The sequence below is a fragment of the Eretmochelys imbricata genome, chromosome 8, assembly GCF_965152235.1.
Source record: "Eretmochelys imbricata isolate rEreImb1 chromosome 8, rEreImb1.hap1, whole genome shotgun sequence".
In the NCBI taxonomy this organism is placed as follows: Eukaryota; Metazoa; Chordata; order Testudines; family Cheloniidae; genus Eretmochelys; species Eretmochelys imbricata.
In genome coordinates this window covers 79,245,639-79,261,942 of record NC_135579.1, presented here as the reverse complement: position 1 = coordinate 79,261,942, position 16,304 = coordinate 79,245,639, and the positions used below count along the sequence as shown (strand labels likewise).

Here is a 16,304-nt window from a genome sequence, read left to right as displayed (position 1 = left end):
AGGCGCCAGTGGGGAGCTGGTTTCACAGCCGCACAGGCACCTCTCCTGGCCTGTGGCCGACGGGGACCAGCGAAGCGAGGGAGCGCCGGTGTCTGACGGCAGCGGGGCCCAGCACCTCATCTCAGGGACTAGCTGATACAGCAGCAGCACGTGACTGCCACTCGGCTCCTCCGGCAGCCTCCTCCCACTGGCAGACTGGTCCGAGTCCTCCCCGCTTCGGCATTTCCCCTCTCCTCCTCTGCATCAGACCACATCCCCCAGCCACCAGCCAGTCGTCCGAAAAACGACGGTGTGACGATCCGAGCCACAGGCCAAGTTGCCGCAGCACTTACACTCATCTTCCTTACCTGTCACTTTAGAAGAGGAGGAGCCTGTTTTAATCCTTCTTGCTCTTCTCGCTCTGGCCCCAAACCGCTATGCAGCCATCTCTTGGTTAGTGCACGAGGACACTGGGTTGACATACAAATCATACATTGAAAACATACATGTGGAAAAATTGGAAAGCGTCCAGCGGAGGGCAACAAAAATGATTAGGGGGCTGGAGCACATGACTTATGAGGAGAGGCTGAGGGAACTGGGATTGTTTAGTCTGCGGAAGAGAAGAATGAGGGGGGATTTGATAGCTGCTTTCAACTACCTGAAAGGGGGTTCCAAAGAGGATGGATCTAGACTATTCTCAGTGGTAGCGGATGACAGGACAAGGAGTAATGGTCTCAAGCTGTAGTGGGGGAGATTTAGGAATATCAGGAAAAACTTTTTCACTAGGAGGGTGGTGAAACACTGGAATGCGTTACCTAGGGAGGTGGTGGAATCTCCTTCCCTAGAAGTTTTTAAGGTCAGGCTTGACAAAGCCCTGACTGGGATGATTTAGTCGGGGATCGGTCCTGCTTTGAGCAGGGGGTTGGACTAGATGACCTCCTGAGGTCCCTTCCAAACCTGATATTCTATGCTTCTAAAACAAATCTGTTTCCGTGCTTGCGTTACCAATAGCATCCAGGAAGTCAACATGGAAAAATCTAAATAAACACCTGTTTTACTTGTCATTATTATGCTGTTTACTTTTTGCATGTTGTTCAGCTTGGACTCTCAGAATCAGTGAAGTCCTTGTCATTTTTATCATTCGTTTCCCTGTTAGATTCTCAGTAGGGTAATGTTTGGGTTGCAAACAATGCAGGGGGATGTTTATTTTTATAAAATTTGCATTGGAATTGGATATTATTCACCCACTATAATTTTAAATAAAACTGAATGTTTCTATTGATGTAGCTTGTTTTTATACAACTTAAATTTGGGGCCAAATTTGAATTGAAGTGTTATTTTTAATATGCTTTGCACAAAAAATAATGTTTAATATAGTAATTATTTTATTGTTCATGCTGTAGTAGAACACAGGCAATGTGGGTTGTTTTCTTGATATTGCCACTAAATTCTTGTTTGACTTTGGATAAGTCACTTGCCCTCTTTGTGTTCTAGTTTCCTCAGCTGAAAACAGGACTAATAATCCTGGTCTATCTCACATAGGTATTGTGAGGATTAATTTTCTACTGGTTGTAAAGTGCTTTGAAATTGTTGGAAGAAAGGCCTTATACCAAGTGATGAACTTTTGATATATATACTATTTATATACTGTTTCTTGAAATGTAATGTCACAGCCAGACTGTTATATAAGATGTTTTGGAATATTATGTATGTACTGTAATACTAGTTCTGTGTCTGGATTTTTTTTTTTCAGTATTCCTGATTTGGAAGAAAGAATACACTGTGCTGTAATTAGTTGCATCTGGATCTTTAATAAAATCTTCATCTTCCAGTAACAAAATCATAATTACAAAGAGCAGTCTGCAGGGGGAGGGTTGAGCTATGCTGAATGACTTCCATTGACTATAGTTCTACACAGGCAGTCATAATAAACATCAAATATAATTAACCTATTAAAGTTATTAGCTGGACTTCAAAGAGACAATAAGACTCTTTCCTGAGGATCAGTCACTCCCGAACTAGGATACAAAAGATCGCTTTGGTACAGCTGCCTAAGGTGAGGGTAGTTTCATGAAAGATAGAAACTGCCCTAGGAATGTGTGATTAGTACTGATCTACCTGCTGACCCCTTGCCCAGCCTGTGGCAGACTCAGCAGTGGCAAAAGAAATCTTTTCCTTTATAATTTCGGGGGGACGACGACTGGGAGAGTCAGAGACAGTATCAGCAGATTTAAAAGAGATTAGGACCCTCCTGATTGTGTGGAAAGGAACAGAAGAAAGTGGCACTCATGTCCCCTAGGTTGTCATTATTATTGTACAGCAGTAGCATTTAAAAGGCTCAGTCAAGGGCTCCATTGAGCTAGATGCTGTACACAGAAGAAAAAGATGAACTTTTAGCCCCAAAGAGCTTACAATCAAGTAAGACAATCTAAATGATTCTCATGCTTCGCCTAAAATCTGTAAGACCAGCACTGAAGGAGGGAGATTTACAAACAAAACCAAAACACCTAAATTCCCACCCCTATCTGAAGAGACTCACAACAGCCTTAGAATGACCCCAAATCAAGGAGAACCCCGAAACAAGGGGGACTTTCAATTTCAGGGCCTGGAAGGGGGGGATGGAACTGGGACATGAGCCACCTGTGTGGGGGGGCAGGGTGGCAGCTTTAGCAACCGAGGGGGAATCTTGACACAGGTGCAGAGGCTGTGTCGGAAGAGCTAGCACAAAAGCAAAGGTCTTCCAGCAGCAGCTTGTGGTTAAGGCTTGTGGAAGGGAGAGGTGTGTGTGAAGTGTCTCCCTCTCTATGGATAAGCCTTGGGGCAGCAGGTCTGTTCCCCCTGCCTTCACCTTAAAAACAGATTGCAGGGATCTGATAGCCATCCTCCTGCTCGCAGCCAGGTGTCTATACCCCGCGCAGGCCGCTCCTTTGCTGCACTGAACAGCCAGACGAGCCCACAATGCGCCCAGAACAGACTCTTTCTTCGTCCTCCCCAGTGAGGAGACCGCAATCCCCAGCATGCATTGCTCACCGTCTCACGCCAGTGGCTACGAGAATGGCAGCGTATAGCATGCTGGGAATTGTAGTCTTCTCGGTGTCGCCTTTAGAACAGAATTCGTCTGTCTCAGCCAATCGCGGCTCCCCTTGCAGGAGGCGGGTTGAATTCGAAGGCGCGTATTGCCTGATAGAATTGTCAGTCCTGCTTGTCATTCGGCCCTAGCAACCGAAGCATCCTAACGACGCCTGCAGCGTGGCCTGAGGCCCTCTTCGCCCAGACCCCAGAGTGGACCCCTGAGCCTGCAGGCAGGTAAGCGGGGCCGGGGGCAGAGAGGGGTTCTGGGCGTGGAGGTCTCAGCCGAGCGCAGGGTGAGCACCTGGCAGCCCGGGGGCATAAACCCCCACAGAGGGGTAATCACAGGGGCAGGGTGACCCCCCCCATCCCCATTCAATGAGAGCCACCTGGCCTCCCACCCTCAGCCGCTCGCCCTCCAAAATACTCACCCCCTGGGTATGCAGCCCGCAGCCCCAGGAGGGTGCAGGAGAAAGGGGAGGGGAAGGGGAGCAAGGGGCTTAGAAATGGTGCGGAGTGATTGGGATGGCAAGAGAAAGCAGTGAAGCCAAAAAGGAAGCAGAAGAAGAAAGGCCAAATCAGCAAAGAAAACCTCTTTGAGAGAGATGGGGGCGGGGAGAGAAGATTTTAATTGTCATCTAAAATGAGTGACAAAATATGGCCTAAGGAAAAACATAAACACTGTACAAGAGGGCAGAAAAGAAGCATCAGGATAAAGAGGAGAAAGGAAAAGGTGGTACTAGGAAGCTTGCTTTGGGCAATATTTTGAACCTGTGATTTAATCTAATTTTGGTGGTTTCTAGCAACAAACACCACAATGTGAAAATGGTCCTGACCATGGGACCAGACCTCCATTTGGACACTATAAAATTTATAACATGGGTCTGTTATACAGATCACCCTCGTTTTCTTTTTGAAAAATTGCAGGCAGATTCCCAGTGTTCAGGGCAGACTTCACTTAGGGCAAAAATGCACAGTCCACACTTACCAAGATGAACATGCTGGTACCTGTAGATTTCCATGAGCACCTCTGTTCAGAATGCGGGAGGAGGTATTGTTTCATATTCTCTGTGTATATATAAAGTCTGCTGCAGTTTCCACGGTATGCATCTGATGAAGTGAGCTGTAGCTCACGAAAGCTCATGCTCAAATAAATTGGTTAGTCTCTAAGGTGCCACAAGTACTCCTTTTCTTTTTGCAAATACAGACTAACACGGCTGTTACTCTGAAATCTGTTCAGAATAAAATGGAGTATTGCATGCCACGGTCTGTAGTCTTAGCAAAGACAGCACCTACAAGGTGGCTGAAAATTTGATCAAAATGGAGCGTAGCATGCTGAAACCTGTAGTCGGGATTCTTTGTGTTGTCTGGAATATATCTTGGAATCCACACTGTGCTGCAGAATTGTGCTCTAGAACCTAAGGTTTTATTTTTAAAATATTATGTTTCTAGTCCCGGTGGTTGCAAAAAAAAAGCTTGAAAATGTTAATCTGATGTAAGATGATGCATTGCAGTCTTCCTGAGTCTACAGTCACCCAGAAACTATAACTCAGAGATGTGTACACTGCTCCCTGCTTCCAGTGAGATGATTGAGACCTAAATATGGCATTTTAAATGTCAACATTTTTACATTGCTCATAATTTTAGCAGAAACATCTAACTGATGTTCCACAGTCTCTAAATGCCTCTCTGTGTCCCCTCAGGTGGCAAAACCCATCGAGCCTCTAACGAGGCCCTGATTCAGGAAAGCATTTAAGCATATGTTTGACTGGTGTGGAACGACTCACATGCTCAGATGCTTGCTTGGATCAGGGCCTCAATTGCCAAAAATTCTAGCTTAATTCCAAACAACTTCTGTAATGCACTTATACATTGTCAGATCATATATTTGGGGGCATATCGAAAACTGTGTACGGCAGATTACATAAAGTTAATCAAAATAAACAACACAAGGGCTTCTGAACAGATTTGATCATTCTTAGCTGTTACTGTTAACAATAGTAGTACTGTAGCTTCTTTTTTTTTTTTTTTCCAAACAGGAATGTGCTTTTTAAGTTGCCAGTGTCCCTTTAATTTAGATCTGGTGACACAGACAACAAAATAATAAAGTACGTTTTTGATACTTTGCTGGTACTGTTTTGTTCTGTAGATGTACATTTGATGATTCAGTATTTTTAAATTGTAATAAATCAGTTTCAAATTAGTAATACACACAGACATGACCTTAAATGGTTCAATTAGGCCACTAATTAATCTTTCTTCCTTCTCAGTTTAGACAGCATCCCTTTCATTGCTCATAACTAATCACCTTTCTCTTTCTGTGGCACCCGGCAACTTTGTGGATTTGTTTCATAATTCTACTTTTTTCGGTCCATTAAACAATTAGGAGAACATTCTGATCTTCATTTTTCTTCTGAGAGTCTAAGGACTGCACATCGGTTCCATGATGACAATTAATCTGTAAAATATCTAACACAAAGTTGTCAAACGATGTCTGCGTGGACATTACCAGTTAATATATGATCTTGTTCTGACAATTTGAGCTGAAAATTGACTCCTCATAGTTTATGAAAGATTGTAGATAGTTAAATCACATGTATCTGTGGACATAAACAGCCCATAGATAAAATATCTGGTTTATTTAATACCGGGATTTATACATTATGTTTTCAATAATTATTCTTTGTATACATGCTTTGTACACTCTGCTGTTATTTTTCAAGTTTAGTGTTCAGGTATTTAGTTAATGAACATCACTATGAAAATATTGCATTTGGGTATTTATATGTATATGTAATGGAGTCCTACTCTTATGCAGTATAAGAACTTAGAGAGAGCTCTCTGTGAGGATAGGAACTGAACATGGACAAAACATTTCTGCTTGACATTAAAAATTAAACTCTTGGCCTCTTCTGAAAAATTCACAGAGCAAGATTCTTATTTGGATTGTAAGCTCCCCTGGGCAGGAGACATTTCTTTTTCTGTGTTTTGTACATTGTTGACCATACTATCAGTGTTTAACAAAAAATGACTAACAAAATGTTTTTCAAGTAATAGTGGAAATTGTACTTAACTTGGCAGAATAGCTACTTGGCAAGGCTGATAGTACCTACTATGGTTTGTGCTACGTTTTTCTAAGAGAAGGTGAGACAGCATAGTCTAGTACAGGGGTGGCCAATCTATGGCTTAGGAGCCACATGTGGCTCTTCAGAAGTTAATATGTGGTTCCTCGTATAGGCACCAACTCCAGGGCTGGAGCAACAGGTGCCAACTTTCCAATGTGCCGGAGGGTGTTCACTGCTCAACCCCTGGCTCTGCCACAGGCCCTGCCCCCACTCCACCCCTCACACGCTCCCCTGAGCCTGCCGTGCCCTCGCTGCTCCCCCCAGAGCCTCCTGCATGCCACGAAACAGCTGATCGGGAGGTGCAGGGAGGGAGAGAGAGGCGCTGATCAGCGGGGCTGCCGGTGGTTGGGAGGCGCTGGGAGCGGGGGGAGAGGAACCGATGGGGGGGCTGCTGACGTATTACTGTGGCTCTTTGGCAATGTACCTTGGTAAATTCTGGCTTCTTCTCAGGCTCAGGTTGGCCACCCCGGTCTAGTGGCTACTGTTCAGGAATGAGAATCAGGAGACCTCATTTTTAGTTCTTACTCTGTCACTGGCTCAACTCTGTGAGCTGAGGCAAGTCACTGAGGGCCAGATTTTCAAAAGTGTCCTCGAAGTTTGGGTGCCTTGCTTTTTTAGTTTTTTATCTAAGACACTACTGTATCTAAAGTTAGGAAACCAAATATGTAGGTGTCCAAAGCAGAGGCAAGTCCTGAAAATGTTAGCTTTAGCTTATACATTAAGGACCAATAGTTTACAGGAGATCCCAGCATAATACCAAAGTGAATGTTATAATATTTTAGAGACTTTGATTCATGTCAGCTACCCACAGGGGCTCATAAAGGTTAAGGCCTTGATTCTCCACTGCGCTGCACTTTGTACAGTCACATACCTCTGAGTAATATGTTGCTAAATCAAAATGGTAGCATTTTACATCCACTTTGCACCGATGTAAATGGTAGGGGCCTGGTTCAGTTTCCAGTGAAATCTATAGAAGTTTTGCTGTTGAATTCAGTAGGAATAAGATCAGGCCCTAATAGCGTCCTAACTACAGACAAATGCATACCTAGAGAATGAAAAATTTTGAGTCAGAACTGATGTATTGTTTGTGAGATTATAAAAGAAGGCTAATTAGATTTTTTTTTCTAACTATATTGTAATAAATGTATGTCCATCTGTCTCCCAGCTGGTACCTAAGCAGCCTCTGTGGGTTCCAGATTTGATCTCCATCACTCAACTCAGTTACATTTCACATTCCCACCCATCCCTGTAATCTTCCTGCCAACCCCTCACATATCTGTATGACCTCTCAGTTGTATAGAGGATAAAGGGGGAAGAATTAAGTAGACTGGAGAGATTTTTAAAATTTATTTTAAAGAGATTTGTTTGTAAACTCTTTTTCTCAGCACAGTAGCTTTAAAGTCAAACAAAAGAATGGAACACATGGATGTCTTATACACTAATGTGCTTTGTAAATTACTTTCCTAAAAAGAGTCATGTGATTAATCTCAGATATTTCAGTGTTTCCTCTATTCATATGACTTATGGTTTTGATTACTCACTAGAAACAAATCAAAATTTCCAATCCGGATTCATTTCAATATTGAATAAGGAAGTGGTGAAGTAATGTGACTGTACTAAATATTCAATGATTCATTTTGTCCTCCAATTAATTTTCAGAATTACTGTCTGCTTTGTGTTGGAAAACATTCTCTCTTTCATCCAGAGGCTTCAAGCTTCTGGCTCAAGTTAGAGCAGTGACAGGATCCCTTTGTAGGAACAGGACCACAGACAGTGCCAGTGGGCAACAGTTGTTTTAAATGTACAATGATATGGATCAGTAGTGACTTTCTGTGTAGTTGCATTTGACAATCTTGCACCTTCCTTTATGGTGTGCCATGTAGGATTTTTTTGTAGTGCTGTGCTTGGAGGTTTTGACGACATTTTCTCTATCTTTTTAGCCCAATCTTTAGCATAATATGCCCATAAAGATAGATTGCCTTTCTTCTTGTCTTTTGGAGCAGCATACAATCATTCTAATTAGACAGTCCCAACACATTTTTAAAAACACAGAAGTTAATATGTGTCTCAGAACTGTAAGATAAGCACGTTACTCCCTGCAAAGTCTGGGTGCAAGAATATAGGCAGGCAAGAATCAATGAGTACATTATATGCACAACATAAATATATTTATAGAAAAGCAGTTGGAAAGTGAGTTTAGTTGTACATTAGCAATCTTCAGTAGAAATGGTTATGAACAAGTTTCATGATATCAAATTAAGATTGAGTAAACATATGGTAAAACCTTGAATCCTTTCACTTTAGAGGCATTCCATGTAAAACTAGTAAATATGTTTCTTCTCAGATTGTGATTCAATTGCAAGTCCTTGTTAATTCTCATAAAATGGCAGCTCCAGAACTGCAGTGGTTTCAGAGTTCTGGAATGTTAACTGATCTTGTGCGAGTGCGGTTATGACTTATGGTAAAAGAAGGTGGTTTATATTTATACAACTCATGAATGGATTTAAGCCAGGGACCATATTTGCACTAATCAGTAATGATTAACAAATTCTTAAATGCAGGTGTTGCCCATCACCTGTCATTCCCATGCTCTGGTAAAAGAGGAAAATGATAGTTTTCTATCTTGTTCATGGTGAAACAGAAAATGGGTGGGGTGGAATCCCAAATACTGTAAAAAAAAAACAAAACAAAAAAAAAACGAATTACAGTTAACCCTGACCTGACTCCCATTGAAGTCAATGACAAAATATATATTAATTTCAGTAGCCGCTAGATTAGGTCCCAAATCTAGAATAATAGATGACCACTTCTACCTCTCTTCGCTAGTGGCTGCCTCCAAATTAAAATTTTACATGTTCTGACTGTGTAGAGCTGAATATATTTGATTTCTTATTCCTTCTAGAATGATTTGAGAGTAGTGGGATAAAAAAGAGAAGCACCAAGTTTCTCAATGTGGGGAGGAAAGATATTAAACTAAAAGTTAGGATGATCCTTTAAGTTGCAACACACACATCTAGACTTATTTCTTTTCACATTCAAACTAGGGCTGTTGATTAATCGTAGTTAACTTACGCAATTAAAAATATTAATCTTGATTTAAAAATTAATCATGATTAATTGCAGTTTTAATTGGACTGTTAAACGATAGAATACCCATTGAAATTTATTAAATATTTTTGGATGTTTTTCTACATTATCAAATATATTGATTTCAATTACAACACAGAATATAAAATGTACACTGCTCACTTTATATTGTTTTTATTATAAATATTTGCACTGTAAAAATGATAAAGTATTTTTCAATTCACCTCATACAAGTACTGTAGTGCAATCTTTTTATCGTGAAAGTGCAATTTACAAATGTAGATTTTTTTTGTTACCTAATTGCACTCAAAAACAAAATAATGTAAAACTTTAGAGCCTACAAGTCCACTCACTCCTACTTATCGTTCAGCCACTCGCTAACACAAACATGTTTGTTTACATTTACCAGAGATAATGCTCCCACTTCTTATTTACAATGTCACCAGAAAGTGAGAAGAGGCATTCGCATGGGACTTTTGTAGCCAGCACGACAAGGTATCTATGTGCCAGCTATGCTTAACATTCATATGCCCCTTCATGATTCAACCACTATTCTAGAGGACATGCTTCCATGCTGATGATGCTCGTTAAAAATATAATGCGTTAATTAAATTTGAGACTGAACTCCTTGGGGGAGAATTGTGTGTCTCTGGGTCTGTTTTACCCGCATTCTGCCATATATTTCATGTTATAGACGTCTCGGATGATGACTCAGCACATGTTCATTTCAAGAACACTTTCGCTGCAGATTTGACAAACACAAAGAAGGTACCAATGTGAGATTTCTACAGCACTTGACCCAAGGTTTAAGAATCTGAAGTGCCTTCCAAAATCTGAGAGGGATGAGGTGTGGAGCATGTTTTCAGAAGTCTTAAAAAAGCAACACTCCAATGTGGAAACTACAGAACCTGAACCACCAAAAAAGAAAATCGACCTTCTGCTGGTGGCATTTGACTCAGTCGATCTGCACTGCTTTGGATTGTTATCGAGCAGAACCTATCTGCAGCATGGACCCATGTCCTCTGGAATGTTGGTTGAAGCGCAAAGGGACATATGAATCTTTAGCGCATCTGGCACGTAAATATCTTACGATGCTGGCTACAACAGTGCCATGCGAACACCCGTTCTCACTTTCAGGTTACGTGATCAAGAAGCGGGCAGCATTATCTCCTGCAAATGTAAACAAACTTGTTTGTCTGAGCGATTGGCTGAACACAAAATAGGACAGAGTTGACTTGTAGGCTGTAAAGTTTTACATTTTTTTTTTGAATGCAGTTTTTTTTGTATATAATTCTACATTTGTAAGTTCAACTTTCATGATAAAGAGATTGCACTACAGTATTTGTATTAGGTGAATTGAAAAAAACTTGGTTTTTACAGTATAAATATTTGTAATAAAAATAAATATAAGGTGAGCACTGTAGACTTTGTATTCTGTGTTATAATTGAAATCAATATATTTGAAAATGTGGAAAACAGCCACAAATATTTAAATAAATGGTATTCTATTATTAACAGTGTGATTAATCACGATTAATTTGTTTAATTGCTTGACAGCCCTAGTACAAACCATTTTAGGCTTCTTAAAATACCTTCTTTAAGTTTTTCCCCTGGGGAGTCTCTGATTCTCTGGTATTGTTTTGTTTTATTTAAATCTCACCTACCTTCAGTCTCAGGTCCTTTGTGGTGAATATGGTATCTGTCCAAAGGATGCTGGAGGGACCTCCCTTTAGGGCTCATCAGTGATTCTCTGGTAATAAGTGTTATATCATGGGGCAGGCCATGATACGAGTGCATGGCCTTTCTTTTATTACTATTACTATTGTGGTAACGCCCAAAATATACTAGGTGCTGTGCAACCACTTATGACAATATGGTCCTTGCCCCAATTAGTTTACATTCCTAAAAACTAGTTTCAAATTTGTATGCCCACATTATAGAGACTTGTGGCACAATGCAACTGCCACTCCAGCCTTCGTTACTTATGCTTAAATCTTCTGGTTGTTCACTAATAATATCTGACCTAAGAAAGCCTGGACCAATCTGGTTGTAAAAATTGCTAGTTAATTGGATGCTAGGTGTATATTCTCCACATGATGGTGCTGCAACTGTGTTTCACGTTTTTGTTTGGTCTTGTCTTGTCTGGCCCATACTGCTGGCAGGATTTTACATTTATATCAAGCAGAATAGACCCTTCTTACAACCTATGATCTCTGCTATTCTAATTGGTTTTCAATATTATAATAATTTTCATTATACAGATGAAAAGCTCTGTTGGACTATTTCAGTGGAAAAGAAGGCAGAAGCAAAAAGCTGTTTTCTTGAGATTCTTTTATGTGTTATGACTATGGTGACCACGCTGAAGCACAAAAAAAGAGCCTGTATACTTCTTTCCTAAACCCTCTCTCCTATCCTTTGAGAGGGAGAAGTGGGAGGGAAGAAGGAGAATGAAATAAGCCAGACAGCCACTGGTTGAGCCTCCAGATGTGTGTAGAGAATAATGAAGTCAAAGAAGAAATGTGTGTGACTGTATGTTGTAACTAATTGTACAGTTGTTCAAGTTTGCCCTTAATGGTGTCAAACTAAAAAGTCAGTTGAGGCAAGTGGCCAATTACTCTGGATTTGCAGTGGTGGGAATGAGAACAGAATCTGGGCCTACAGCTTTTTCCCACATTCAGCCTCATGTGGGATTTGTGGATATTTTAAGGTTGAGGTCCCAGGCTAGACTGAAGGAAAACAGCGCTGGCACTGTCCAGCAATTGAAATGCCATGGACTGTTAATTGACAAAGAGGAAAAAATGATGAATATTTACAAATCCCTACTTTTCCTCTGTGATAAAGAAAACTGTGGTCAGGGAATGGCATATCATTTAACTGGTCATTGTATCCTCTCTGATATTATTTTCACTGTACTGGAATTTGCTCCCGTAGAACTGGAATCCTTCAAAGACGGTTGTTGCCTCTTCAAGAAGTTTAGGTGAGAGGAAGGAGTGAGACACTGAAAACTGTAGGTAGCACAGTTTTATTCATTTTGAGCTGTGTTGAGATAGTAGCACCAACAGATTCTAGTTTGAGTAAAAATACAGATAAATATCTCTTTGGTAATACTCTGTACATTACTTCTGACAAAAACGCTGTGTGCAGCTATGCTCCTGCCTATGTTTAAAAACACCGGGACAAATAATGGTACTCCACCTGTTCCATGAAGACTGTAGCAAAAGTACACAGCTTTGTTTGTGTGTGAAACCTACTCTCACCATAACAACAAGGAGTCTGGTGGCATCTTAAAGACTAACAGATTTATTTGGGCATAAGCTTTCGTGGGTAAAAAACCACTTCTTCAGATGCATGGCGTGAAAATTACAGATGCAGGCATTATATACGGACATATGAAGAGAGGGGAGTTACCTCACAAGTGGAGAACCAGCGTTGTCAGGGCCAATTCAATCAAGATGGATATAGTCTCTGTAGCAAACCTCGTTGCCTGCTCTGTCCCCACATCTACTCTAGCGACACCGTCAGAGGACCCAACCACATCAGCCACACCATCAGAGGCTCATTCACCTGCACGTCTACTAATGTGATATATGCCATCATGTGCCAGCAATGCTCCTCTGCCATGTACATTGGCCAAACCGGACAGTCCCTACGTAAAAGAATAAATGGACACAAATCGGACATCAGAAACGGTAACATACGAAAGCCAGAAGGAGAACACTTCAATCTTCCTGGATGTTCTGTAACAGACTTAAAAGTAGCTATACTTGAACAAAAAAATGTCAGAAACAGACTTCAAAGAGAAACTGCAGAACTAAAATTCATTTGCAAATTTAATACCATTAATTTGGGCTTGAATAGGAACTGGGAGTGGCTAGCTCATTACAAAAGCAGCTTTGCCTCTCCTGGAATTGACACCTCCTCATCAATTATTGGGAGTGGACTACATCCACCCTGATCAAACTGGCCCTGTCAACACTGGTTCTCCACTTGTGAGTTAACTCCCTTTTCTTCATATGTCAGTATTTAACGCCTGCATCTGTAATTTTCACTCCATGCATCTGAAGAAGTGGTTTTTTACCCACGAAAGCTTATGCCCAAATAAATCTGTTAGTCTTTAAGGTGCCATTGGACTCCTTGTTGTTTTTGTGGATACAGACTAACACAGCTACCCCCGGTACTTCACTACTCTCACCTTGTTATTTACCTTTTTAATTATTCAGCCCTGGAACAATCAATATTATAACTAGTCTACGAAGGGCTTGTCTACACAGCATAGCAGTGTGCACGAGAGGATATAATTTCTAAACTGTACTGCGTTGCACGCTAACTGGCCAATATAGACGTTCCTGGCGCACATTAAAAGTTCCCTAGTGACCGCCCTACCTTAATGCACTATGGAATTTTTACTGCCAGTTAGTGCACAGCACACTGGTGTGCTTTAAAAATCACACACCTCTAGCGCACATTGCTGTGCTGTGTGGACATGTCCTAAAACAGAAGCAGCAGCACTTTCCAACTATAAGATGCCACGTCAAAAGTACAGTAAGTTTGGGACATAAATATTTGGACAGTGCCTTTAGACATGGACGAAAAAAACTTTAATGATAAGCTGTATAAATGTAAGCCTTGGCCAAAATTCTCATTTTGGCCAGCGGCAAACTTGACCCTTTGATTACAATATATTAATGCTATATATAATATCTTTCCAGACAGAAATCTGAAAAATGTTAGAAAGTCCAAAATCCAGCAAGACCTCTGAACTAAGTCCCAAAGGTTCAGTAAAGAAACTTAAAATTAAAGAACAAACCAAAGCTAAAGGATCAGCCAAAGGCAAGCGAAAACAGCTTGGTATGTATAATACTACAGCGGTAAAGAAAGATGTTGCCTAGATTTACATGGCAGCTACTTACATTGCTTGGGCTAAATGTTACAACATTAAAACTCACTAATTTGCACCAATGACTGGGAGACCTGTTATGAATTACTACAATTTTGTGAATTAGCAAGTAAGTGATCAAAACACAAGCACCATGGACGTTACATCACACAATTGACTATATTAATTTAGAAAAATATAGTTTAGATATACTATGTGGCCTACTGGATAGAGCACTGGACTGGGACTCAAACAACCTATTTTCTATTCCCAGCTCTGCCACTGGGCTGAGGGTGACCTTAGCCATGTAACATGACCGCTCTCTGACTCAGTTTCCCCAGCTATAATGTGGGGATAATGATGCTTATCTCGTTGTAATGCATTTTGAGATCTACCAATGAAAAGCATATGAGAGCTAAGTGTGATTGATTATTATTGCTTTACGATGAAGACAGAGGTTTAAGTACAGGAAAATACTGAGGTATCTCAGGTGCCAATGTGCAGAAAATGTTCAGTGTTGAATATTTAATAGTGAACACCATCAATGTACTATCATTTTTTAAAAATATTATGAAGTCTCACTGTAATAACATGTAACTTTACTGGAGTGCTCTGGTATTATAACTCAGCTGAGAAGTGGGGAGAGAGAGTTAGCAAAGTGCAGGTTAGTGAGGCTCTCCTGTGTATTGTAAGGAATGAGTTTCTTCAGTGGTTTAGGCAAATTCACCCAAGAGGTCACAATGTGCTATCAAGGTGACGTCGAAATTGGACTCCGTGCACTGCTGCTCTGCTATAAGGGGAGCTGGGCTGGAATCATGTCTGGAGAGGGCCAACTGATCACAGCAGAAACCAGAAAGGAAACACACCTCAGTGAATGGTATCAATAAAAACCTCTTCAGTTAAAACAATTATCAATATTATCAACAACAGGTCAGCACCCCAGGCTAGGTATGGACCAGGGTCAGTTCACGAGTGTAGACTGGAGGCCTGTGTCCCCAGCCCAGGAAGGACTGAAACCACAGCCAGAGTCTAGATCAGGGCCTTTTTTTCAGGGCTTCACTTGTTATTCAGACACAGAACTCACAAAGTAACACTGAACAAAGCTATTCCCCAGTCCTCCTTCTGGCCATCTGCCTGGGGCTATGTCTATGCCTCAGAGCCTATGCCAGCACAGCTACATCAGCATATGCTGACCTACTCTCCAATGTAGACACAGCACACACCAACAGAAGGGGTTTTCCAACTGGAGTAGGAACACCACTCCCCAAACAGCATTAGCTATGCCGGCAGAAGCACTTTTCTGTCAACATAGCTGTGTCCACATGTCTCTGGTCTGGTCCTTGGGATCTCTGGCTTCTTCAGTCAAGTGCTGAAGTGGCTCTTGGGCAGGAGCCTCCACCAAGTATCCTCTCTCCTCGGTGGTCAGCCTAGAATGAGCTGGGCTGCTCCCTTTTATACTCAGGCAGCAGTTGGAGCATGCCCATCATGTGGGGTTAACTCTTTCTTGCCTAGTGCAGGGTATGCAAACCCTGTCACACCTCCCAATCACTGTCTAGTGAGTGCTGCGCAGCAGAGCAGACTGAATGCCAGACCATTAATCCTTTCCTGTCCTGACTCATTGTAGGGTTTGTACACCATCACATAAGCTCAGGGATACCCAATGACCCCTGGAGCTCCGTACCCACTCCACCACTCTTTAGAAAGATGCAACATCTGCTCCTCTGAATACCAGCCAGCTCTACTGATCAAAGCGTTTAGGGGGACCTGACCATTTACCATCCCATTCAGTCAGGACCATTTCTGGGTGGCAAGTTGCCCAGGGGATGCTATCAGGTAGAGTGTAGTGACTGCATTTGTGCCACAAGGTGGGAGATTTCCTCTTTGGTGTCTTGAGCACCTGTTCACAATAAACATGAATTTTACATTTCTCTCAAAATTCAAAGAAATATCAATGCCTCCTTAAAACATATTCAGACACTCATTCTAATAGGATTCGGTAGTTTCTTTCATAAACTCTAAGTTGAATAGAAAGTGTATTGTGCTGCCTCATCACAGGTTAGATTTTATGCATTATAAAGAATGTGTTGCCACTTGTGTATGTTACCCTATCAAATTAAAGATTGTACAAGGATAACTAATGTATTAGAATTTTTTAAATGCCAACTTAA

At 41.3% G+C, this 16,304-nt stretch overlaps 1 protein-coding gene across 1 annotated transcript in view; it reads left to right on the top strand.

Moving 5' to 3' along the window:
- The first annotated feature begins 13,984 nt into the window (after nt 1-13,984).
- Nucleotides 13,985-16,304, top strand: part of DNAI3 (dynein axonemal intermediate chain 3) — a 39,443-nt gene continuing 37,123 nt past the window's right edge. The window contains exon 1 of the mRNA XM_077824771.1: nt 13,985-14,108. Within this exon, the coding sequence (XP_077680897.1) occupies nt 13,985-14,108 (124 nt within the window). The remainder of the gene's footprint in view (nt 14,109-16,304) is intronic.